At 35.5% G+C, this 27,157-nt stretch overlaps 1 protein-coding gene and 1 pseudogene across 2 annotated transcripts; both read left to right on the forward strand.

Moving 5' to 3' along the window:
- The first annotated feature begins 3,791 nt into the window (after nt 1–3,791).
- LOC127430269 (multidrug and toxin extrusion protein 1-like) lies at nt 3,792–16,860 on the forward strand. 2 transcript variants are annotated; one of them, XM_051679968.1, is made up of 16 exons: nt 3,792–4,173; nt 4,373–4,441; nt 4,666–4,814; nt 6,322–6,364; nt 6,540–6,584; nt 7,043–7,140; nt 7,306–7,403; nt 7,980–8,093; nt 8,273–8,340; nt 12,471–12,579; nt 12,692–12,767; nt 12,853–12,922; nt 13,932–14,064; nt 14,344–14,438; nt 15,239–15,343; nt 15,423–16,860. In XM_051679968.1, exons 1-16 carry the CDS (start codon nt 4,117–4,119, stop codon nt 15,684–15,686), a joined length of 1,593 nt encoding a protein of 530 aa, XP_051535928.1. In that variant the 5' UTR covers nt 3,792–4,116; the 3' UTR covers nt 15,687–16,860. The 2 variants fall into 2 exon arrangements, with proteins under 2 accessions (XP_051535928.1, XP_051535929.1); XM_051679969.1 differs by having other exon boundaries at nt 15,428–15,562.
- Nucleotides 16,861–18,562: 1,702 nt separating this feature from the next.
- On the forward strand, nt 18,563–25,736 carry LOC127429665 (multidrug and toxin extrusion protein 1-like; annotated as a pseudogene).
- Nucleotides 25,737–27,157: the final 1,421 nt, after the last annotated feature.

A 27,157-nucleotide genomic window follows, 5' to 3' on the forward strand; every position in this document is an offset into this window, starting at 1 on the left:
TCTTTTTATATTATCCTCATACTTCCTCTTCTGCCATTACATTCCCTTGCACTGTACATAATCGATTTGTATTTAGATTTGCACTACGTATGTGTATCTGTGTGTGTATGTATGTATGTATGTATGTATATATATTCATATATGTGTATATGTATGTATGTGTATATGTATGTATATGTGTATGTATGTGTATATATATATGCATGTGTGTGTGTGTGTGTATATATATATATATATATATATATATATATATATATATATATATATATATATGTGTGTGTGTGTGTTATATTTGTCTATTGTGTAATCTATATATACTTTTTTCTTTCCAATATTTTTTATTATTTTTTAAAAGTCTTGTTGCTGTTTTTGTATTGTTGTGTATTGGAAGCTCCTGTCACCAAGACAAATTCCTTGTATGTGTAAGCATACTTGGCAATAAAGCTCATTCTGATTCTGATTCTGATATGGTTAAAGCTCTGTTGCCCCCTCTTGTGTGCAATTCATGCTGTGAACTTGTATCATTGTCCTCTAACATTAAATTACATCATATGCTGATTTAGAATAACAGTGAGGTACACATATGTAGAAACAGTAAATAGGTTCAGGTTTATATTCCAGGTTCAGTACAAGTTATGCTCAATTAACAGCATTTGTGGCATAATTTTGAAATCACTTCCACTTGTCTATTTAAAAAACAAAAACAAAGCAAAAGTCGTGGTTACAATCAGGCAATTACAACGGAAGTAAATGGGGTCAGTCCATAAACGCTAAAATACACATTGTTTCAAAGTTATATTCTGTATTACTTCATTCATTGTCATGACAATGAAACCCTGTAATTCCATTATTGTTATAACTTTACACAGATAAGGTTAAATGGTAACACTTTAAAATAAGGTTCCATTTGCTAACATTAATTAGCAACATTAGTTATCATGATCTAACAATGAACAATACTTTTGCAGCATTTATTAATCTTGGTTAATGTTAATTTCAAAATTTATTAATACATTTTTCAAATCAAAAGTTGTATTAGTTAACATTAGTTAATGCACTATGAACTAATATGAACTAACAATGAACAATTGTATTTTCATGTACTAACATTAACAAAGATTAATAAATGCTGTAAAAATATATTGTTCATTGTTTGTTCATGATACCTAATGCATTAACTAATGTTAACAAATTATAAAGTGTTACTGGTTAAAATCATGTTAACTTATATTGTATATTGTATATATAATGAGGCTGTACTTTTGAAATTATGTATATTTTAGTATTTATGGCCCCATTAATTTCAATTGTAACTGCTTTTATATACACTATATTGCCAAAAGTATTCGCTCACCCATCCAAATAATTGAATTCAGGTGTTCCAATCACTTCCATGGCCACAGGTGTATAAAATGAAGCACCTAGGCATGCAGACTGCTTCTACAAACATTTGTGAAAGAATGGGCCACTCTCAGGATCTCAGTGAATTCCAGCGTGGTACTGTGATAGGATGCCACCTGTGCAACAAGTCCAGTCGTGAAATTTCCTCGCTACTAAATATTCCACAGTCAACTGTCAGTGGTATTATAACAAAGTGGAAGTGATTGGGAATGACAGCAACTCAGCCACGAAGTGGTAGGCCACGTAAAATGACAGAGCGGGGTCAGCGGATGCTGAGGCGCATAGTGCGCAGAGGTCGCCAACTTTCTGCAGAGTCAATCGCTACAGACCTCCAGAGTTCATGTGGCCTTCAGATTAGCTCAAGAACAGTACGTAGAGAGCTTCATGGAATGGGTTTCCATGGCCGAGCAGCTGCATCCAAGCCATACATCACCAAGTGCAATGCAAAGCGTCGGATGCAGTGGTGTAAAGCACGCCGCCACTGGACTCTAGAGCAGTGGAGACGCGTTCTCTGGAGTGACGAATCACGCTTCTCCATCTGGCAATCTGATGGACGAGTCTGGGTTTGGCAGTTGCCAGGAGAATGGTACTTGTCTGACTGCATTTAGCCAACTGTGAAGTTTGGTGGAGGAGGGATTATGGTGTGGGGTTGTTTTTCAGGAGCTGGGCTTGGCCCCTTAGTTCCAGTGAAAGGAACTCTGAATGCTTCAGCATACCAAGAGATTTTGGACAATTCCATGCTCCCAACTTTGTGGGAACAGTTTGGGGATGGCCCCTTCCTGTTCCAACATGACTGCGCACCAGTGCACAAAGCAAGGTCCATAAAGACATGGATGAGTGAGTTTGATGTGGAAGAACTTGACTGGCCTGCACAGAGTCCTGACCTCAACCCGATAGAGCACCTTTGGGATGAATTTGAGCAAAGACTGTGAGCCAGGCCTTCTCGTCCAACATCAGTGTCTGACCTCACAAATGCACTTCTGGAAGAATGGTCAAAAATTCCCATAAACACACTCCTAAACCTTGTGGAAAGCCTTCCCAGAATAGTTGAAGCTGTTATAGCTGCAAAGGGTGGGCCGACGTCATATTAAACCCTATGGATTAAGAATGGGATGTCACTTAAGTTCATATGCGTCTCAAAGGCAGGTGAGCGAATACTTTTGGCAATATAGTGTATATATATATATATATATATATATATATATATATATATATATATATATATATATATATATAAATGAGGAGGCCAGCCAAAATATTTTCTTGTGGTAACCAACATTATGCCACAAATGTTGGGGATTGATCTTAACTTGTATTGAACAGGAAATATTCCTTTAACATATTCTGCAAATTCTCCAAATGGTAATTTTTTTGTTTCAGTTTATGTCATGTCAGGAGGCATCCTGGTTTCAAATATTGTTTTGGGTAATCTATAGTGCAGAGTACATGTCCACTCAGATGAAATATTTTCAGGGGCTTCATATAATCAGTAAGCTTTTAAAATGGTGAAACCTTGCCACAGTGACCTGTTAGCAGCACAGCTGCAGCAGCGGAATCATCCCCTGCCGTGTCTCTGGCTTCACTTCAGATCAGGTCTAAGGAGATAATGGATGTTTCAAGTCCCAGGAAAGAAGCTTTGTCAATGGAGGCCAGTTCCAAGCTGTTCTGCTGTATATCTGTGAGGCGTTGCATCCCTCTGGTATATAGAGAAGAGCTCTACCACATCCTGCACATGACTGGACCACTGGTATGAACTCAGGTTCTTTCTATATCTCTTAAACTCTACACACACACACACACACACACACAAACATATGGAACTGAATATAGGGGAGACTGGGGCGTGTTATCACACTTTGTACTTTACACCTTTTTGAGTATTGAATATTTTCATGGTTATTTATTAGGGGAAAAAAAACAGTTCATAGAACACAAGTTAAGCTTTTGTGACAACATGCTCCAACTGCAGGGTAACTGCATGAACGGAACCTGCAATTGAATAGCTTGTTATAGGCTTTTTAGTTAAATTTAAATGGCAAAAGAATTATAAAACAATACATACAACACCAAAAATGTCAAATGTAACAGAAACATTTTAAAGCTTTGTTTTGGTAATTAATAACTTTTATACATTTACAACACGTGACAACTTACCCCAGCCTGGCATCCATGAAAAATGCCCTTGTTCTGAGAACAGAGTTCAATCTTTCAGTGAAAATTTAACTTAATTATAAACTGTAGTTTACCTGCTTTGGTCGATTGTGGATTCATTTTGTTCACTTGATTAAAGAACAACTATATAATATTGGAATTTTAGAGGATAGAATTGACAAATATATTCTAATTTAAATAGGCTTTGAACTAGGTGTTCAAAACCACTGCTAGAGAAAACATAAATTTGTGTATTTGACCTTTGACTCAAAACCTTGTTGTTACTGAGATATTGTCTTTGTGACAACTTCACAGTGTGACAACTATCCCCTGTCTTTGTATATTGTCATGTTAAAAAACTCACACACACTTTTAATACTTTGACATCACCGTCCCATCTGCAGCAGAGAGCACATCAAAGAATGAAGTCGAAAAAGAAAAACTGTCATTATTTCCACCATATGCCTCAGTGCCTCATATACTTTTCATCCACTGAGAATTCTCAGATTGTCTTTCCAGGTTGCATCGCGCATTCTGAATTACCTTCTGCCATTTGTCATAACAATGTTTTGTGGTCGCCTGGGAAACAGTGTGCTGGCTGGTTATGGAATGGCCTCAGCTGTGAGTTTATACTTCAGTCATCTTATTATCTTATTGTTCCTCTATAGTGTTACATATGTATGAAATGCAAATGTTAACACAGTGTCGTAAAGTTCAGCTACGAATGGGTTGATACAATAAGTGTATTCGGTTTTTAAGTTGCCGCACTGAAGTAGAGAATAGATAACAAGTAGCTGATGTTTTTATTCTGATTTGTCAGACGATAAACATAACAACAGCAGCTACAGGTGGAGGGCTTGCACTGGCAGCTGACACCCTTATCTCTCAGGTATGAAAATATAATACAAAAGTATGTGGAGAAAAAACAGCTTAAGGTGTTTAGTTGGTCTAGCAAACCTACCTTAGGCTGGTTTAAGCTGATTTTCAGCAGTGATTTCATAAAAAATTGCAGCGTGTGCAGTCCAGTTCTTCTGACACTCTAAACTTAGCACAATATGAGACATTTCAGATATGCTGTGTTGATCTGAAGATCTGACCCCATGATCTTCTCAGACCTTCGGTGGGAAGAACCTGCTGCGTGTTGGTGTCATCCTGCAGAGAAGTGTCCTGATCCTCCTGCTCTTCTGCTTGCCCTGTTGGGCTCTACTCATCAACACCCGACCAATTCTCCTCCTGCTAGGTCAAGACCCGGAGGTGGCCAGGTGACTGCTTCTGTGTCTCTTACTCAGCTAGCTGGTGGTGGTGTGGTGACCAAAGCTCAGGACAGCTGGAAAGTTGCTAGTTAAAAATTGCTGTAAAGAGTGCGTTATGAGCTATCACCCTTGGATAGGGCAATTAACCCCATTAACCCCAGGTTAATTCTCCATGTTCTGCAGAAAAAACACAAATGAAAGCTGACCTAGTCTCATAGTGACTCTATATACATTTTTGTAAAACTTGTTATATGTGTCTCCATGTACAATTCCCTGCAGTTTCCAGGTGAAATGAACACTAGAGGCGCTACAACAACTGTGTGTGTAATGACAAAAGTGTGTTTTATTCACTTTCACACAAATAATGACTTTGATGGCTGATAATGACTTTATAAATAGTTATTTTTCTCTCTATTACTCAAACCATGTTATTTTATGATATCGAGAAATTTCTACTCTAATACATCTTTTGGAAAGCAGTACATTTTAACGCTTCTATTACAGACCCACCTACATATATACACTTATTCCAGAATTAACTTTCATGGTAGCTCACCTGACAGAGCATTGAACTTCGAATCGGAGGACTGCAGTTCAAGTCTAGCCATGACCTTAAGCTGATACGTAATATCACAGAGTCTTAGAAGTGGTATGACTTGAGGTATTTGGTTCAGAAAATGTGATTTTTCATTTTGTTTCTGCATTTTAAAACACTAATGGTTAGGTTTAGCCATTGATTTGGTAAGGATGTCTTTTTTAAACATCTCATTTATATTTTAAAACACTACTGGTTATGTTTAGTCAAAAGCTTTATGTTAGGGAGGAATGTTTTAAAAACCTCCATCTAAAATTCACATTAAAACCTTGTCTGAATACGACACCATTTGTGTCGCTTTTGCGCCCCCAGCTGGACATTTCACTGGAAAACTGCAGCAAAACATGTTATACGGCACATATTTTTTGAATTGCAAAAATGTTGTCATGTTCACATAAATTTCATGAGATCAGGCTGGAAATATGGGAAATCTGTAGAGACCAAAAATGTTCAACAAATCAAAACTACACTCTGGGCATCTCTGAACATCAACTTCATTAGGATGCTTTTACAACAGTCTTGAAAGAGTTTGTATGTATGTTGGTTATAGTATGTATGCTGGCTACTTGTTGGCTGCATTTCCTTCACTATCCAATCCTACTCGTCTACTCGTTTATTTTTGTAAAGAAATTAACACATATGCACAATTTATATGCAGGCCAGGAAAAAAATGTCAACAAATTTAGCATTTCAAGCATTCCAGTATAAGCCTTGAAATTAAAAAGGTTTTGAAGATAATGAGAAACATAAATTCAGTCAAGTGTGTCCAAACATTTGACTGGTAGTGTAAATGTTGACAATGTTTTTAGGCTATGTTGTAAGTAAATGAGGCATTTTATTGTGCACAGACTGACATTCTAATACTCAATTTCACAGTGCCTTGCCCTCTATATTGCAATAATAAATGTGCTCCTTTTTCAGGATAGCTCAAATATATGTGGTTTCTTACCTGCCAGCAGTCCCTGTGAGTCATAAAAAGCATAATGTTCCCTTTATATGCAACATTTATTTATTATATACAGTAGTTTTATATATAATATATATACCCCACCATCAACCAATAGTGTTTCAGAATGAATGCCTTCCCTTCCCTCCTCTCTCTCTCTCTCTCTCTCGCTCTCTCGCTTTCTCTTCAACAGGCTATGTTTTTGCATCAGCTGCAAGTAGCCTATCTCCAGAATCAGGTATGCAGTCTGTTTTGAGAGATAAATGCACCTTAGCTGAGATCTTCAAAAGCATTGTTGCATGGATGATATTAAGAATTGCCGTTCCATGCATCAGCTATCACAGCCATCCTCCAATTGTTACACTGCAGTCTTTGATGCCAGAGATCATCTTGTTGTATATGATTTGATAGGATTTGTAAATGACAGTGTGACTTGATATTAATCATTTGATGGCATGCCAAGACGGACATTTAATAAATACATTCATATATTTTGGTCATTGGAAAGCAATTGTAAACTCTTTCCGAGGATTAACAAAAGTGTTGAAAAAAAAACACACTTAAAACTGCAGGTGATAGAAAGGCTACTACACATTTTCGCACAAATCTGCCCACGAATGGTTTTATTACAAACTTTGTTTTAACATCAAAACATTACACACATCACAATTAATAATGGCTGTTTTGGGATTGTAGGGTGTGATTCTGCCTCAGATGTATGCAGCCATTGCAGCCAACATTGCCAATGTGATGACAAACTACATCCTCCTCAACTGGTTAGACCTTGGCTTATAGTAAGTCTAAGAAAGCTTCATCCCTGTCATTCATTTACACACTGTATATTTGTTGATTACCATGATCCTGGTCAGGGTTCATCAATACAAAGATATACAGTACAGTACTAGTTTCATACCAGACCGGTATTACAATTGTTTGTTTTTCTGGTCTTTGTATTTCAGTGGATCCGCAGCTGCCAATACCATCTCTCAGATCTATATTTGTGTTTTCCTCTATTTGTATATTCGCTGGAAGAAGCTGCACATTGATACATGGGGAGGTGAGATGAGGTTATCTAGCTAACCAATAAATCAGACAATATTCTTCAATGTTCAACATTTACTCAGTTAAGGCAAGGCAAAGCGTGCTTATTTACAGTATATATACAGTAGCACATTTCATACACAATGGTAATTCAAGTGCTTTACATAGACATGGTTAAGAGCAGGATAAATAAAAACAAACAATACACAATTTTAAAAATCATGTTAGAACAAGAAATAAGAAACAAGAGCAAAAAGAAATACATTTATTTATAATTAAAATGAACAAATAGGGAAAAAAGGAAATACATAAATGGCATACACTGAAATAAAATAATAAAGAACAATCAGTAAAATCACTTGCACACCATCACACACGCATGCAACATAACAGCTGCAGTAGTAGTTTATGTACATAGCACATTTTATACATAAGTTACACTTCAGTGTTCTTTGTACAAGCATAATGATAAAAGACAATTGTTACTGTAAATTATTAGAAATTAACATCAAAGAGGAAGACAGCATTAAGCGCACTTATTAAAAAAGTGCTTATTATCTGTGATATCTGCAGTTATCTCTTCCCATCACAGGCTGGTCATGTGACTCACTTCAGCAGTGGGATGGGTACATGAAACTGGCCATCCCCAGTACCATGATGATCTGCTTTGAGTGGTGGATATATGAGGTTGGAGGTTTCTTAGCAGGTGCTTTCTAAAGACTACAGTCAAAAAGAATCATTAGTATTTTTCACGCATGATTGCTACAAGACGAAAGAAGCTTGTCGTAGACTTGTGTAAATGATTTAATGAGAGAATCCACTCAAATCTAACAGCATAATACAATAATACTATCAAACGCACTCACTTGTGTCTGTTTATTTCAGGCATGCTGAGTGAGTTGGATCTGGCAGCTCAACATGCAGTCATTATGCTGGCTTTCATAAACTACATGGTAATTTAAGCCCCAATATTTCTCCAATTATAAAGTTCCCTAAAGAATATGATAGATAATTCCCTTGTGGTTTGCCACATAACTAGGCAAACTAAAATATATAAAAACAGTGTTCACAACACAGTGAATATACTCTTCAGCAAGAACTTATAAAGTATGAACAACATATTTACTACGTTTACATACCCTTTCAAAAAAGTTAAGTGACAGTACCATGGAACAGTGACAGTAGATGCAGTATAATGTCATAGTACTGTGACATCTACCATAGTACTGAAATTCACACACCATTGTATTTATATGGCTCTTCAGGGTACTTCCCAAAAACCATGGTAGTAACTTGGTACATGTCCAAATATTCATGGTAGTACTATGGTACAATACATGTCCAAAAACATAGTAGTATCATTGTATGTATCCAAAAAATAAATAAATAAAATTATGCTACATGTTTAAAAAAAACATGATAGTATTATGGTATACAGTGCATCCGGAAAGTATTCACAGTGCTTCACTTTTTCCACATTTTGTTATGTTACAGCCTTATTCCAAAATGGATTCAATTCATTATTTTCCTCAAAATTCTACAAACAGTACCCCGTAATGACAACGTGAAAGAAGTTTGTTTGAAATCTTTGCAAATTTATTAAAAATAAAAAACGAAAAAAATCACATGTACATAAGTATTCACAGCCTTTGCTCAATACTTTGTTGAAACACCTTTGGCACCAATTACAGCCTCAAGTCTTTTTGAGTATGATGCTACAAGCTTGGCACACCTATTTTTGGGCAGTTTCTCCCATTCTTCTTTGCAGGACCTCTCAAGCTCCATCAGGTTGGATGGGGAGCGTCGGTGCACAGCCATTTTCAGATCTCTCCAGAGATGTTCAATCAGGTTCAAGTCTGGGCTCTGGCTGGGCCACTCAAGGACATTCACTGAGTTGTCCCATAGCCACTCCTTTGTTATCTTGGCTGTGTGCATAGGGTCGTTGTCCTGTTTGAAGATGAACCTTCGCCCCAGTCTGAGGTCCAGAGCGCTCTGGAGCAGGTTTTCATCAAGGATGTCTCTGTACATTGCTGCATTGATCTTTCTCTCGATCCTGACTAGTCTCCCAGTTCCTGCCACTGAAAAACATCCCCACAGCATGATGCTGCCACCACCATGCTTCATGGTAGGGATGGTATTGGTCAGGTGATGAGCGGTGCCTGGTTTCCTCCAGACATGACGCTTGCCATTCAGGCCAAAGAGTTCAGTCTTTGTTTCTCATGGTCTGAGAGTCCTTCAGGTGCCTTTTGGCGAACTTCAGGCAGGCTGTCATGTGCCTTTTACTGAGGAGTGGCTTCCGTCTGGCCACTCTACCATACAGGCCTGATTGGTGGAGTGCTGCAGAGATGGTTATTCTTCTGGAAGGTTCTCCTCTCTCCACAGAGAAATGCTGGAGCTCTGTCAGAGTGACCATCGGGTTCTTGGTCACCTCCCTGACTAAGGCCCTTCTCCCCCGATCGCTCAGTTTGGCCGGGCGGCCAGCTCTAGGAAGAGTCCTGGTGGTTCCAAACTTCTTCCATTTACGAATGATGGAGGCCACTGTGCTCATTGGGACCTTCAATGCTGCAGAAATTTTTCTGTACCCTTCCCCAGATCTGTGTCTCAATAGAATCCTGTCTCGGAGGTCTACAGACAATTCCTTGGACTTCATGGCTTGGTTTGTGCTCTGACATGCACTGTTAACTGTGGGACCTTATATAGACAGGTGTGTGCCTTTCCAAATTATGTCCAATCAACTGAATTTACCACAGGTGGACTCCAATCAAGTTGTAGAAACATCTCAAGGATGATCAGTGGAAACAGGATGCACTTGAGCTCAGTTTTGAGTGTCATGGCAAAGACTGTGAATACTTATGTACATGTGATTTTTTTCGTTTTTTATTTTTAATAAATTTGCAAAGATTTCAAACAAACTTCTTTCACATTGTCATTATGGGGTATTGTTTGTAGAATTTTGAGGAAAATAATGAATTTAATCCATTTTGGAATAAGGCTGTAACATAACAAAATGTGGAAAAAGTGAAGCACTGTGAATACTTTCCGGATGCACTGTATGTCCAATATTCCATTGTGCATGTAACACACACACACACACACACACACACACACACAAAACATGATCGTATGTACAAAGCATGTTAGTATTAAGGTACATATAAAAAATATGAAACATGTTAAAAAAAATCCATGGTACTACCAGGGGTTAAATTGGGATTTCGGAGGTGGGGGAACCCTAAAATCGTGTGATGTCGCAATCATGCCACCCGCCCATGTATTTTATAAACTTTTAATAAAATACTTAGGTATCTTAATATGGATTTATTAATAGGCCTGTATATAATTCATAGAATAAGTTTTTTCTTTCAGATGAATCAATTTTACTAGGATAATGATTGGTCTGTCATTATTTATGTAATTAATCAAATTAATTGTGAAAAAAATACATAATAACCTGGAATATTTGGTTTAGTGTTTTACATTATATGACCAAAAAAAAAAGAAAGAAAAAAGAATGATATCAAATGTATTTTATACATTTTATAAAAATCAAATCGAAGTTACCTTCTTCTTGCCCTAGATTGGGGGTCATCTTATAGAACATGCTAAACTTCTAAATCTTATTATGTTACAATTAAAAGTAAATGCACATGGTTCTTAATGGGGGAAACAAACACCTTCTACATTACTACCTTTTGCTCAAATTGTTATTCTAATAATGCCATTTGCAGGGTTGGGAGGGTTACTTTTGAAGTGTATTCCACTACAGATTACAGAATACATGCTGTAAAATGTCATTTGTAATGTATTCCGTTAGATTACTCAAGGTCAGTAACGTATTCTAAATACTTTGGATTACTTCTTCAGCACTGGTAGATTTTTTCACTTGTTTTGACTATAAAAACTCTGCCAGTACAGTAAGACAAAATATACGTTAAAAATACATTCTCTGAAAAACCTAAATATCTTCTAGCAACTAGCAATGTTGTTTCTGAAACAAGATAAATATAACTGATCTTGTTTTAAGGATTTTTAGATATTTTTACAGGAAAACAATACAAAAATTATTATCAAGAATATGATTTTTGCCCTAATATCAAAGGTCTTACTAGAAAAAAAGAAATTATGATCCAACGTGAATTTTCTTGATAAAAAAAATATGATCGTGCCTGGTAACATGTGCATGTAAAATGGCTAGAAATAGCATTTTAGCTTAGCGTAAAGCTGACAATTTACACAAGGTTTATTTCTATTTCTTCTGCTCCAAACTTACTTCAAACTTACTTCTCTGTCTGCTCGTATGAATGTAACACATCATAAGAAAGTGTTTCACCGCTGTTCAAATGCACTTGGAATCACATCATTTATATGTATAAATGTTTTCCATCTTCCATCCAACTTATATTTTGTATTTTAAATACGTATTCCCGTTACTTGTATTTCGTTTCTCCCCAACCCTGGCCATTTGTAATGAAAACAAATGAGTTTTAAATTATTCACTGTGGCAAAAATATGAATTTTCACTAGTGAATCCCACTGTATATTTGATAGATTTTTTTTTTTTTTTTTTTTTCCCAAAAGAACAAAACCCCCACACACAAAATAAAAATAAATGCTGAATCAACATTTATTGGAGTACACACATAAATATGCAAATAATATTGAAACCTTTTACAATGTGTTGGTCGAGTGGTCTCTCTGCATATCCCTACTGCATATCAGTGGATCTAAGAAAAGGGTGAGCAGTTGATTCCATATTATGCGATTTCTATGAAACAGAGATCGGCCCACAGTGCGAAACAGAAATGAAAAGCGTGTCTATGTGGGATCGGCGTTCCAGACCGTACCGGCCCAATTTAACCCCTGGGTACTACCATGGTAAAAAAAAAAACATGGTAGTACCACAGTACAAATAAAAAAACGTTGTACATTGTACAAAAAACATGATACCATTTCCAAAAAATGGTACTAACATGGTACATGTCCAAAAATCATGGTATAGTATCATGGCACATGTCCAAAATAACATGGTTGTTGTTCTTTGGTAGAGTTTTGTAAGTGTATTCATTCCTAACATGTTTTACAGTTTCCACTGGGCATTCAAGGTGCAGCATGTGTACGTGTTGGTAATGCGCTTGGAGCTGGAGATACTGCTGGAGCAATCCGCACCAGCAAAGTGTCCCTCACCTGCACAGGTTTACAAACACTTCATGTTCAGTCAGATTCATCTAAGGCATGTTCATTTATCATTGTCTGCAGCACAGCCTGACTCAGTCTTTCTTCTTTCCCTTTATCATTGTGATGCAGCTGTCTTGGCTGTTTTGCAGTGTCTTGTGCTCGTGTCAACAAAAACAGTGATTGGTTTCTTGTTTACTTCAGACAGGTAAATAATGCTCTTTTTCAAATCTGACTTAAAATAAAGATGTATTTCAAACAATGGTGTGTTGAAAAACATGTCTTATTTGTAGGCAGATTGTGGCACTCGTTTCCAAACTCTTAAATGTCTACTGTGTGCTCCAGTTCTTTGATGGTCTTGTTGTAAGTACACTGTAAAAATGTTTTGTCTGGTAAGCTAAAAAATGTTTTGTCTGGTAAGCTAAAAAATGTTTCATGTGGTGTCATCTAAATTAAGTAAAACAGCTTTATTATGACTGAATAAACCTGAGTACATTAGGTTACACCAACAAGTCATTTTTTAAGGGTCAGTTCAGGAAGATCCATGCAGAGATCTGATATATGACAGTATATGTCATTTGTTCTGTATGTTCATTCTTGTATAATTTTCACCGTTAAACTGTTAAATAGTCACATACTTGTACATCCAGTATATGCAGCATATATTTCAAAATACTACAAAAATGTAAACTGTTTATATGGTAACTTAGATTTTCCTAAATGATACGTAAAATTTGTGTCCAAATATACTATAGTTTTATATACTGTATCATGTTCATACAGTATATGGCCATTTATCACATTTCTGCATAATAATAATAATAATAATAATAATTTTCAGTATTTTTTTTTGTCTTAAAAAGCTTAATATAATGAGACAGAATAGATACGTTTGTTTCTTACCCCACTGGCAAATGGTCTTTGTTTGTTTTTGTGTTTGTTTGTTTGTGTGTGTGTGTGTGTGTTTGTTTGTTTGTTTGTTTGTTTGTTTGTTTTTAAGCATAAACCTCATTTTGTTAGATTTATGCTTAAAAGAAGAAAAACTATTTGGTTATGGGATGAGAAAAATAAACTTAATCAAAGATATGTTAATATCGTAATATATTAAGCCATGTTTCTTCTCACGTGCATCTTATTATAAGGATGTTTAGAAATAATGATAAAAGGTTTTGTTTGTTTGTTTGTTTTTTGCATTGAAATAGCTCCTTAAGATAAAAATGGCACATTCTTACTTTACATTTCAGTGTAGTTGTGTGCCTTGCTATAGTTTTACATTTTAAGAAAAGCTGACTTTTTTTTTCTCATTTATTTTTTAAGATGGCTATTTTTCAAGTTGTAATTTCAAAATGTATTTTTTGATTCTCTCTCCAAGTGTGTCAGCATGGGTATTCTCTTGGGTTCTGGGCAGCAGAAGATTGCAGCTGTAGCTAATTTCTTTGGGTATTACTGCATTGGACTTCCACTCGGCACTTCTCTCATGTTTGCTGCAAAATTAGATGTTATTGGTTTGTTTGTTTTTCAAGTTTCTTATTCTGTTGCCATCTCATTAGAAATGTAAATGATTTTTCACTCATTGTACTTGTGACCTTATGGAGCCTCTCTGGCCACTGTGTTTCCATCTGGATTATAAATCATAATTTTGTTGGGTTGAACCACGTAGAGAACATCAGTGGCCATGCAGAATTACATAAACGCATTAAAAGCAACAAGGACAGTATTCATTAAAACATTTCAGTAATGAGATAGTAGCTGTCCTACAGAGATATCATTTCTCATTTTCATAGGCTTTTGGCTGGGACTTCTCATCTGTGTGTGTGTGCAGTCGAGTTTTTTCATCGCAGTAATTTTTAGGCTTAACTGGAAGAGAGTGACCAAAGAGGTAGGTCATAGTTATTGTAGTGCTTGGAAGTCAGCACTGTGTAAATATTGCTCTTACTACTACATTTTTTTTTTTTTCTTCTTCTCCACAATTTTCTGTTATTAATTCAGCTATAAATTCCATTAAGTCTTAACTGTGCTGTCTATTTTTGGGTTTTGACTTTTTTCTTAAAAATGTCAAACTTTTTCTAGAAATTTAAGGGTAATATTTGAAAATATTTTATATTTTATCAGTATGCAAATGTATTTGCAAACTGAATTGTGACTGGCCTTTTCTTTATTGCATCTATTTAATCATCTATAGTCACCTTTATGCTCCAAAGACTGTCTGTTGTGTTGTTTTGTGTGTTGATCACTGAGTTTGGAGCGGGGATATCTTTTTGTAGAACCAATGGCAGACAGCAAAAGTATTCTGGAAAACTTTTTGGAAACAATTGCTTTTTTCAATTCTGTTTGGTTATGTTATTAGCATAGGCCACATCAACATTATTTTGTTTCAGTGGAGGAGAACACCATTCCAGTGTGGATAAGATGCGTTAGTGTAGCAAAATCAATGCATTTTCATACTAAATTAGCATTATGTAGAAATAGGTATTAGTCGTAATGTGGATGTGGCCACAGAAATAACAAATTTCACCTTTAATTTTACACAGAACCAAAGCCTAAAACAAGCTTACCAAAAAAGTTGACACTTCTTTCGCTGCCATGCAAACTGTGGTATTTCCAAAATTCAGACGTTTAATTCTTTCTGTTCTTATCTGGATTATATTGCTGATGTGTCGCATGTTCATAACATTGCAGGCAGTGGAACGAGCTGGAAAGGGTCAATTCTCTGAAGTGACAACTCCTGATAGTGTTACAAATGACCTGATCTGTCCTGTTGGTCCTACAGCGAGGCACAGTGAGGTGAGCCTGTTTACTTTTATCTCAACACACAACACGTCTGAAAACTGAGCCTGATCTCTTTTGTCTTGTCTTCTCCCAGAACAGGGATGAGTATGTGGTTGTGAGCTCTCATGATCAGGATGAGATACGCAACAGTACTGTGGTACAAGAGAAGGAAAAGCTCTCTGCCTCTCAGCTCATCCTCAGGAGGGGTCTGATCACCTTTGCTGCTGTGCTCATCCTAGCTATAGGCATAGCTGTTCATCTCATTGTGCCTTTGCCAGAGATTCCTGATACTGTTGGGGCAAATACTACTCTGGTCTTAAATATTACCACAAATTCCCCTCTCATAGTTGATGCATAACATATTGCATGGACGTTTTATTTTTATAATATATAAACATCAAGATTCTAGGTAAAAAAAAAAAAAAAAAATATATATATATATATATATATATATATATATATATATATATATATATATATATATATATGAATGAACATAGGATAGAGTATATTTTAGCTGCTGTAATTGGTCACCATTTAATTTTTCACTATAATTATTTTTTACCTTCACTATTTCATTTTAAATAGTCCTCTGGTTTGGCAAATACATTTTTAAAGATTATATATATTAATCAGTTAAATTATTATTAAATAATAATAATAAAATTATATAATAATAAAAAAAGAAGAATCTGAATGAGCTTTATTGCCAAGTATGCTAACACACGCAAGGATATTGTCTTCATAAGAAGCTTCCAGTGCAAATAGAAAAACAACAACAATACACAGATAAAAAATAAAGAAAAAATTATTGAATAAAATATATATAGAACACACAATAATACAAAAATAATGTATGTAAAATATATTGTTTTTAACAGCATTTTAAATATAATAAATATTGAATTATTTTTAAGTACATTTTATTAAAATAAAAATGATAAAATAATTATCAAAATGCTGTTAAAAATTGTTTTAGATGGAGTATAGCATGTCACACTGCAGGACATCTCAACAGCATTTCATGTCAACTACTGAAATCTCTACATTTTATGATGGTATAGAAAAACTTGGAAAGTCATAAATTATCCAAGACACTATTCATAACTGCAGACCAACTACCAAAAACAACAAGAATATTTTATTTGGCTTTTAAAACATTTTATTTAAAAACTTGCAGCTAGAGTCTTTATGGAAATACATTTATTCTTTTATGTAAATATTTTATTGTCACATTATTATTAATAGCTCATGGTGATGCCTTTAACTGTCATTTTTGAGATTATCTTGGCAACACGGACAGCATAGTTTCTTACGGCATGACCTTTTGCCTGGTGATTTGTGTTGCAGAAAGTCATTTTTGAGATCTCCTTGAATTATGTAATCCCTGTCTCGTGTTTGTCTTCTGCAATAAATAAAAATGCCAAAATCCCCAGTAAAAATCAGGGACCTTTTTCACATTTAACATCTTCTGGCGCAAAAAGCCTTTTGCACAACCATGATTATGAATAAAGGAAATATTTTTAAATCAATACTAAGTCTTTTGTAAATGTCTTAGCAAAATAAGCAACAAATTAAAAACAGAAAGTAACAATTATTATAATTACAGTATTTGCAGAATATTAGTCTATCTAAATCATATTTTACATTAACCAGGCATTCCTGATTTGATTGTTTAAATAATAATAATAATAATAATAATAATAATTTTATATATATATATATATATATATATATATATATATATATATATACAGTTGTGCTCAAAAGTTTGCATACCCTGGCAGAAATTGTGAAATTTTGGCATTGATTTCGAAAATATCATTTTGTTTAAGGATAGTGATCATATGAAGCCATTTATTATCACATAGTTGTTTGGCTCCTTTTTAAATCATAATGATAACAGAAATCACCCAAATGGCCCTGATCAAAAGTTTACATACCCTTGAATGTTTGGCCTTGTTACAGACACACAAGGTGACACACACAGGTTTAAATGGCAATTAAAGGTTAATTTACCACACCTGTGGCTTTTTAAATTGCAATTAGTGTCTGTGTATAAACTGTCAATGAGTTTGTTAGCTCAGGTGGATGCACTGAGCAGGCTAGATACTGAGCCATGGGGAGCAGAAAAGAACTGTCAAAAGACCTGCGTAACAAGGTAATGGAGCTTTATAAAGATGGAAAAGGATATAAAAAGATATCCAAAGCCTTGAAAATGCCAGTCAGTACTGTTCAATCACTTATTACGAAGTGGAAAATTCGGGGATCTCTTGATACCAAGCCAAGGTCAGGTAGACCAAGAAAGATTTCAGCCACAACTACCAGAAGAATTTTTCGGGATACCAAGAAAAACCCACAGGTAACCTCAGGAGAAATACAGGCTGCTCTGGAAAAAGACGGTGTGGTTGTTTCAAGGAGCACAATACAACAATACTTGAACAAAAATTAGCTGCATGGTCAAGTTACCAGAAAGAAGCCAATGCCACAAAAAAAGCCCGGTTACAATATGCCCGACAACACCTTGACACGCCTCACAGCTTCTGGCACACTGTAATTTGGAGTGACGAGACCAAAATAGAGCTTTATGATCACAACCATAAGCGCTATGTTTGGAGAGGGGTCAACAAGTACTATGCTCAGATGTCAGTAGTGAACATTCCACCAAGCTGTAATACAATAAGTTAATAAATAAAGTAACAAGTTACAGTTTCAAAAGCAAATGTAGCTTTATTGTTGTGACAGAGTTAGAGCTAGAGTTGCAGTTAGTGTAAGGGTTACAGCTAAAGTAGGGGGTGTTCTGCTATTAAGTATTTACTGTAAATATGGAAAAAGTTGGTTGTACAATGCTGAGTTTAAAACGATCTAACTCAGTACTGGCTGTACTAAATATTATAATTTTGATTACTTTAAGCATTTGCTTAAGTAAATATGGTAATATTAATCAACTTGGAATTTGATTTCTTTTAAAAGAACTCATTGATCTTTGGAAACAATCTCTTGTCATCACACAATGCAAGTACTTGCCAGTACTACAAACATCCTCATTCCATCCTATGGATTAAATCAAAGCTTTTCATTGTCTTCGGTTCATTTAATCGGTAAGCCTTTAAATGTGCTGGATGCAGATCTGAAGAATGAACAGTTGCAGAAGGGCCCCCTTACAGTCTCTGAAGCAAAACCAGTCCCCTTACAGTGTCTTTGGACTCACTGGGCATCTGAACTGGGAAGACCATGGATGTGTCCTGTCCCAGGGCTGAAGCTCCTTCAGTGGAGCCCAGTGCCAAGCTGTTTTGCTGTTGGTTTGTGAGGCGTTGCATCCCTCTGGTGTACAGAGAAGAGCTCTATCATATCATGCGCATGACTGAACCCCCTGGTAAGGATTCTGTCACAAATACATCACGACCATGTGCTATGCTTGTTGTGTGCGACGTGAGTGAGCTTGCGGACAGCTGTGCGTGGAACCAGATATTCTTTCCTGAAACCAGAGTAGACTTTTACGTATATTTTTCATCATATCTCCATGCGTGTCCACTTGTTGTTCTGATTCTTGATTGTTATATGTATCCATAACACTGAGTGATATAACTTAGTATTCCTTCCTTTTACACTCAAAACATGCAAAATTTTCATAGATGAAAATCACATGAGCAGGTTTAATGAGAAATGTTCAAAATGTATCAAAGTAATTGGTAAATCAAAATTATTTATTTTTTTTTATCTGAAGTTTGCCATGAAACTCCATATAGGTGTTTTGTTTTCCATCCATTTGACTACAGACTTTCATAACTGTAGTCCAGTATTTTCATCTCCATTTCAGCTAAATGTGCTCTTTTTTTTTTTTTTTTTTTTTTTGTGTGTGTATTCTTAGCTTGTGTGTCGGTTCCTGAATTTCCTCCTTTTCTTTGTGGTGACAATGTTCTGTGGACGCCTGGGGAACACTGTGCTAGCAGGCTACGCCATGGCCTCAGCTATAAGTTTACTGTATTAAAAATTACATAGACCAACATTTTTTATGTACCACATTATTCAGATGTGCGATTTACAGGGGGTCCAAATATTCAACAATAACATCTAATTTAAACCTGGAGGTGAACAGAATTTATGCAGGGAGTGCATGCTGTCATTATAACAAAAGGTGGACATTCCAAATAACAAGATATTCTGAAATTCCTGTTAATTTTTCATTTTAACTTTTCACTTCGATTGTTATGCTGACAATAAAATGTGCAATGATTAGAAAAATGAAAAACAAAAACTTTTTCGCTCAATTTTGTCTCAGATTTCTGGACCCCACTGTAGTCAGAGAGCAATGATTATTATTATTTGGTACATGTGTGCAATACAAAAGTTTTCCCAGACAATAAATGTAACAGCTGCAGCAACGGGGTTGGGACTAGCTTTGGCATGTGACACATTGGTATCACAGGAGTGTTTTCCATACAAATAGCACTCCAACTGTGCACATAATAAAACAAAAACCTGAAAATAATAAAGAATAATAAAAGGCCTATTTAGAAACATACTTTAAGAATCTTGTATGTTGTACTGTAATATACTGTATGTGCTATACTATATGATACTTGAAGAGGATACTTACCATCAAGTAACAACACTGACGACAAGGGAAAAAAAACTCACATGTAGAGCAGAATGACTCATTAACTGTTAATTTATGACAGTCTTGCATCTTGCTTTCAGACATTTGGGAGTAAGAATCTGCTTCATGTAGGTGTCATTCTGCAAAGAGGCATCTTGATCTGACGCTGTTTAGTTTGCCCTGCTGGGCTTTGCTTGTAAACACAGCCTCTCCTACTGCTATTGGGGCAACACCCCAAGGTGGCCAGGTGACCAACACACACTTATATAGTACACCAAAAAAATTTAATTCTGTCATTATTAACTCATTCACTTTCACACTTTAGCTTGCTGATTTCCATTCAATGGCAGTTGGTAGTGACTCACTTTAGCTTAAAGTCATACAAGTAGCCTGTGTGATTTATGCTTCATAGTCTTCTGAAGACATACGATCACTTTGTAAGATAAACAGACCAAAGTTTTAGATGTTATTCACTCTGAAATCAAATCATTGATCAACTCACAGAGCCCAAATCAAATATGGCGAAACGTTAATAACACATCAAAAAAATAATGACAGAAATTTCATTTTTGTGTGAACTAAAGTGATTGAAAACTAATGTTTAAATGTATCTCCACCAGGATTGCACAGCTCTATGTGGTTGCATATCTACCAGCAATTCTGGTAAGATCCAGTAATAGATGTTTAAGGATGGCATTCCTGTCCAGATTGTTTCAAATTGAATAATGCTTTGTATAAATTACTGTTCATTCTCATGTCTTTCATATGTCAATACTACAGGCCATGTTTCTGTATCAACTGCAACTATCATATCTTCAAAATCAGGTACACATTATGAAACGGATGCTTTAATGAATAACTTCATTTTAAAATATCTTTGCATTGAGTCCCTATACAGTATGTTGATATTGTCTGTAGGGTGTGATAAAGTCTCAGATGTACGCAGCCGCAGTTGCCAATGTTCCAATTTATTTATTTATTTTTTGTCAAAATTTGTTTAATTTTCATTATCTTCATAATATCTGTTAGAAGACTTCCTCTGTGTATTTGTATTTCAGTGGGTCTGCTGCAGCAAACACCTTCGCTCAGGTTTTTAACTGTTTTGCCCTGTTTTGTTTCATTCGCTGGCAAAGACTTCATGAGAAGACTTGGGGAGGTGAGTCTCTATGCACTTACTGTATGTACTGTGAAATGATGTGTGGGTACATATGGTGATCATGAAGGAACAAATAAATGCTTTTTCTTTCTTTTTTTTTTTGTAAAACAAATTAATTATTGTTCAAAAACTGATCTTTCTTGTTTCCCATGTGTCCCTTTCCTTAAAAAGGGTGGTCTTCTGAGGCTCTGCAGGACTGGGGGTCTTACATGAAGCTGGCCATTCCCAGCACACTCATGACCTGTTTTGAATGGTGGATCTATGAGGTTGGAGGATTCTTGGCAGGTACGTTCACTGTGCAGGAGTGAAATGCATTCACGTCCGTGTATTTGCATGGATTAACTGTTGCTTTTGTACCAAATCATCCTCTCCTGACTTATTTCCTCTTCTTGTAAGGAATGTTGAGCGAGGTGGATCTGGCTGCTCAACACGTGGTTATAATGCTAGCGTAAATCAACTACATGGTGTGTATGGATGATCTGAGAAAATTCATTCACTCAATTCAATTTACAGAATTACTGCAATTGAACAAATGTCCTACATATCCAACAACTTTATAGAGGCAACTAATTGGAGTTTTGTGGCTTTAGGTCCATGTCTATCAGCTTTGGAGCCATCTATATGCAAGTGTATACCTAAAAATGGACCAAAAATACTGATGACTCATCTTGCACTACACAGATTTTTGTCCAATCAAATGCCCCTTGGGGGAGAGGGAATGAGAAATCTCTCCCCCTAATACACCTGTAATGTAACTACATCCTACTGGCTATTTAAAAAAGGAGGGTTGATCACTATGCCTAGGCAATATAGCAACAAAAAATGGTATCTCTATATTTTTACATTCTATGGACGACATTCGATACACATCTCTCTCTCTCTCTCACTCTCAAATATATATATATATATATATATATATATATATATATATATATATATATATATTTATATTTATTATCAGAGGAACCATTATTTCTTCCAAACAGGCATTATAGCCAAGTAGATTCAATAAGTTAAAGGCGTTAAATAAAAATCTATTTACAAATAATAAAAGGTATGTTTCCCCACAATTTTTCACTAAATGAACACAGGGGAGAATGAGATTTAATCATTTTCATTGATATGCACTTTATATATTTATATTTTATATACAATTAGACATTGTAGCTTAATAAAAAGCATTATTTACCTTCCTATAGTTTTAGTAAAAAAAAAATTGTGAATGAACAAGGTGTGCAAAAACTACTTATTTTTTGGAATCCAGTTGAATATTGCACAGTACTAAATTATTACTGTGGGTATTATTATAATATAATAATAAATTATTTTAAGGATTATATTTGTTTTATATAAAATTAACATTTATTTGTGTCCTATTTACTTCACCTTTAACATTGAGCTTTTATTTTGACACTGAAGTTGCAGTTTGTAGTTTACAACGTTTAGAATCTGGTGAAACACTGTCATTTCCTCCTTTTTTGTATTATAACTTGAAGCAGTTACTAATGTTTGCAATTGCGCGAATGCTTAAACATGCAGTGCTTTTCTTTCACATTTATGTGAACTGCTCTTAAAGGTCTAAAGTGCATGAACAGAACAGTGTGTCACTCAGTTATTCTCAAATGCACACAGACCATGTTTATCCATCTTAATGGCAGTCTTTAGCAGTTTAATATTCGCATTTGACTATGAAGCCAATTTGATTTACTGTGTAGCCCTGAAGGATCATGAAATTAGGATACTGATGTGCTCTATATGAAACTTAATGGCCAGATAATGGCACATTAAAATCATTGCGATATTCACAATATTGCTTACTTTTATATCGTCAGCAAAATCATCACCTTGATATGTCCAAAATTCTAGTAAGAAATACATTAATAAAGGAAAGACAACTGCACTCATCAAGATATTTCATGGGGTCTTTAAGCCTACATATTTAAAATAGTGTGACATGAATACATAGCCTATATGCAACATTTGCATACATGAAGAATTCACATTCACATTGCATAACTGTTCTAGAAAAATGGAAAAATAGAAAAATGCTTCTGCCCTTGCCACAGCTGTGCAGTTTGTGTTCACCTCCATTGATATTACAGATCCCATTAGGAATGCAAGGTGCAGCATGTGTTCGTGTAGGTAATGCACTTGGCGCCGGGGAAACAGCTGCAGCTATCCTCACCAGCAAGGTGTCTCTTATCTGTGCAGGTAGAAAAATGTTATACCCATTTCATTTTATATAAATCATTCCCAGTCATGCCATGATACACAGACATGTATGTAGCACCAAGTGATGTGACCTAATGTTAACATATTCTTTACTTTCCCCAGCTGTACTAGCAATCATTCAAGGTCTTGTCCTGGCCTCAACAAAAACAGTCATTGGCTTTATGTTCACCTCAGATGAGTAAGCCACTTACCTCATTATTTCAAGCACATGAAAACAAAATATTGTTGGCATGGATGCACTTTAACAAATCTGTAAATACTTGAGTCTGCAGTTTCGCATTAAGGTTTAAAAGAAATAAATTTAAGCAACAGCTGTGTTTCAAATTACAATTCTGCAACATTTGTCATATTTAGGACCATAGCAGAGCTTGTGTCTCAGCTACTGAACATCTACTGCCCTCTTCAGTTCTTTAATGGACTGCTGGTGAGTTCTGCACATACTCTATCGGACATAAATCATCTTCTTAATACATTTTGCTGAGCCATTTATTAAAGATTTTTTTAATGTAATTATTTTTTATTAAAATAAGTATTTTTTTAGACCATCCATGCTAGTGAAGCATTTCATTATAAGTTCTTGATTTCAGCTTGTATTTATTATTTTTCTTTCAGGGTGTTGGCATGGGCATTCTCATTGGCACACGGCAGCAGAAAATAGCTGCTATTGCTAACCTTTTTGGTTACTACTGCATTGGACTCCCGTCAAGCATCATTCTGACGTTCACAGCCAAGCTACAAGTAGCTGGTTCGTCCTATTACAACTAAACAGTGATAACCCAATATTGTGTTAAATGGCTTAAATATAGTCATTTCCTGATTATTAACTCTCTCTTGTGGCTGGCTGGCTGAATGGATGGATGAATGAATATATAATTCCTCTTTGCAATTAACTGTGTTCTGATTCAGGCTTTTGGTTGGGCCTCCTCATTGCAGTGTTTTTGCTTGCAATTTTTTTCATCGTCACCATCTTTAAATTAAACTGGAAGAAAATGACAGAAGAGGTAGGAATTTCTTTACTGCCATTAATGATCTATTACTAACTGCACCTTGTCTCCAATTATAATGCTCCTGATCATGTGAGTAACTTGTGACTTCCAGGACTGACAGTGTATAGTTCTCTTTTAAAGGCAATCAAGCGAACAGGAAAGAGTGCAAATGGAGAAGTAAATGGAGTAATGACCTCCAACCGTATATTTTGTTCAAACCACCAAAACAGTTTCTACCAGGTGGTTCTGAATTCAGAGGTATTTACCATGATTATTGCCTAATGTTTTATGAATAAAGGTATTATTAAGTTCTGATAAGTCTTCTTATGTGAGGGTATGTAATTTTAAAATATATTTTTCAAAAATGTAAAGTTAAAAGTTTAGCAATTAGCAGAAAAATAACCAAATACACCTTTAACTAAAATATTTCTCAATTTTACTCAACATTTAATTTGATTTAAAATTGTCAGGAGTAAAAAAATAAATAAAAAAATAAAATAATAATAATAATATTCTTATATAAGTATTCATTTTCAAAAGTACTCGAGTAAAGCATAAATTCTCCAAAATAATACTTAAGTGTGGTGATCAAGTATAGTACCATTGTTCATGTACTTTACACTGCTTCATATAAGTTTTCAACTAATTGGTAAAAATACTGTATGTCTAATTGTGACAGTTTGTTTTCTATTTTCAGAACGGGAATGGATACATGGTTGTGAGCTCTCATGATCAGGACGAGGGACAAAACATTACTGTGGTACAGGAGGGTTCATTAGTGGAGGAAAAGCCCCCGGTGCTGCTCTCTATCTCTCAGCTCATCCTTAGGAGGGGTCTGATTATCCTCGCTGCTGTTCTCATCCTAGCTGTAGGGATGGCAGTTCATCTCATTGTGCCATTGCCAGAGCTGCCTTTCAGTGCAGGTGCAAACATAACTTTAGACTGGATTTGTACCACAGCCACCACTCCTATTCAACGATTATAATATGAAACCAGCACTTCATGGGCGGATGACTCCCTGTGAACATAAATTTCTATTCTGTAGAATGTTAGAGGTTTAGGTTGTTTTTACAACTTAATGAAACATCAATGAATGTCTGGAGCTTTTTAATTTAAAAATCAGTGGCCACGAATCCAGGGCGTGCTGAGTGACTCCAGTCAGGCTTCCTAAGCAACCAATTGGCCCAGTTGCTAGGATGGGTAGGGTCACGTTGGGTTAACCACCTCGTGGTTGCTATAATGTGTGGTTCTCGCTTTTGACAGGGTGCTTGGTGAGTTCTGCGTGGATGCCACGGAGGATATCATGAGGCCTCCACAAGCGCTAGGTCTCCGCAGTAACACGCTCAACAAGCCACGTGATAAGATGCGCTGATTGATGTGATCAGACGTGGAGGCAACTGAGATTCGTCCTCCGCCACCCGGATTGAGCCAAGTCACTACGCCACCACGAGGACTTAGAGTGCATTGGGAATTGGGCATTCCAAATTGGGGAAAAAAGGGGAGAAAAATAAATAAATAAAAATAAATAAATATCAGAGGCCATTAGAAACATCCTCAATAAATATTCTAGGCTTATTTGGAAGGTATTTACATTAAATTAGGTGCTGCATACTAACAGGATAGAGTGGGAGCAGAGTTGAGTTAGGTGCTTATACTGTGTTATCTTGAGTGCATTTACTTTGTCCACATCATTAAGTCAGGACTCAGAATAGTAAGACATAGACCCTCTTTGTAGAACAAATGTCTGTTCCACAGTAACACAGCCATAAAATCTCTTGAGTTGACATTTCTAGTCAGGCAGCTGCTTGAGAAATAAATGGTCAACAATAAGATATTCCACAAAATTTCTGTCAAATCAAAAAAACTCCAGATTGTTGGTGTGTGGGGTTATTTGACCCTGCCTTGACTTGGCATCTTTTTGAAAGTAAGCAAGATCATTAAAGAAATATTTGAACATTTGTATTTTTATGTGGCTTTATGTTTTTGTGCAATACAGTCAAACATAATTTATGTAAAACCTACATAACCTAACTTGTTATTCTTTTTTAAATTTGAATATCCTTTTCCTTTTTGTTCATCCAAAATGTTAATGCATCTTACCAATTAGATATATATATATATATACACACAAACATCCTGTGGTCCTGAGGCATTAAGGTATAGATGTATAGTCTGTTCAGTATGTTTGTATACACTACCGGTCAAACGTTTTGAAACACACTCATTCTTTATTATAATTTTTTTTTTCTTCACATTTTAGAATAATAGAAAAGTCATCAAAACTATGGAATAACATAAATGGAACTATGGGAATTATGTTGTGACTAAACAAAATCCAAAATAAATCAAAACTGTGTTATATTTTATCATCTTCAAAGTAGTCACCCTTTGCCTAGAATTTGCAGACATGTACTCTTGACATTTTCTCAACCAACTTCTTGAGGTATCAACCTGGGATGATTTTTAAACAGTATTGAAGGAGTTCCCATCTATGTTGAGCATTTATTGGCTGCTTTTCTTTATTATTTGGTCCAAGTCATCAATTTCAAAAAAAAAAATTTTTTTTTTTTTTATTTTTTATTTTTTTATAATGAAATAAATTAATATGGTGGCACAATTATATTTTTGTCTACAAAACTAATTTCAAACATTTAAGCATACGCCTTCAGATCAAAAGATTTTTAAGATCGTGAGAAACATTTCAGTCAAGTGTTTCAAAACTTTTCACTGGTAGTGTATATAGTTTAGTTCTTATAGTTTCCTTTAAATATAGTTTTAAGGTCCTAGGTCACATCTCATAACCCATGTTTACAATGTTGACATATACTCTAGCACACTGGCTGAATTTTTTTTTA

This window comes from Myxocyprinus asiaticus, chromosome 39 (genome assembly GCF_019703515.2).
Source record: "Myxocyprinus asiaticus isolate MX2 ecotype Aquarium Trade chromosome 39, UBuf_Myxa_2, whole genome shotgun sequence".
Classification (NCBI taxonomy): domain Eukaryota; kingdom Metazoa; phylum Chordata; class Actinopteri; order Cypriniformes; family Catostomidae; genus Myxocyprinus; species Myxocyprinus asiaticus.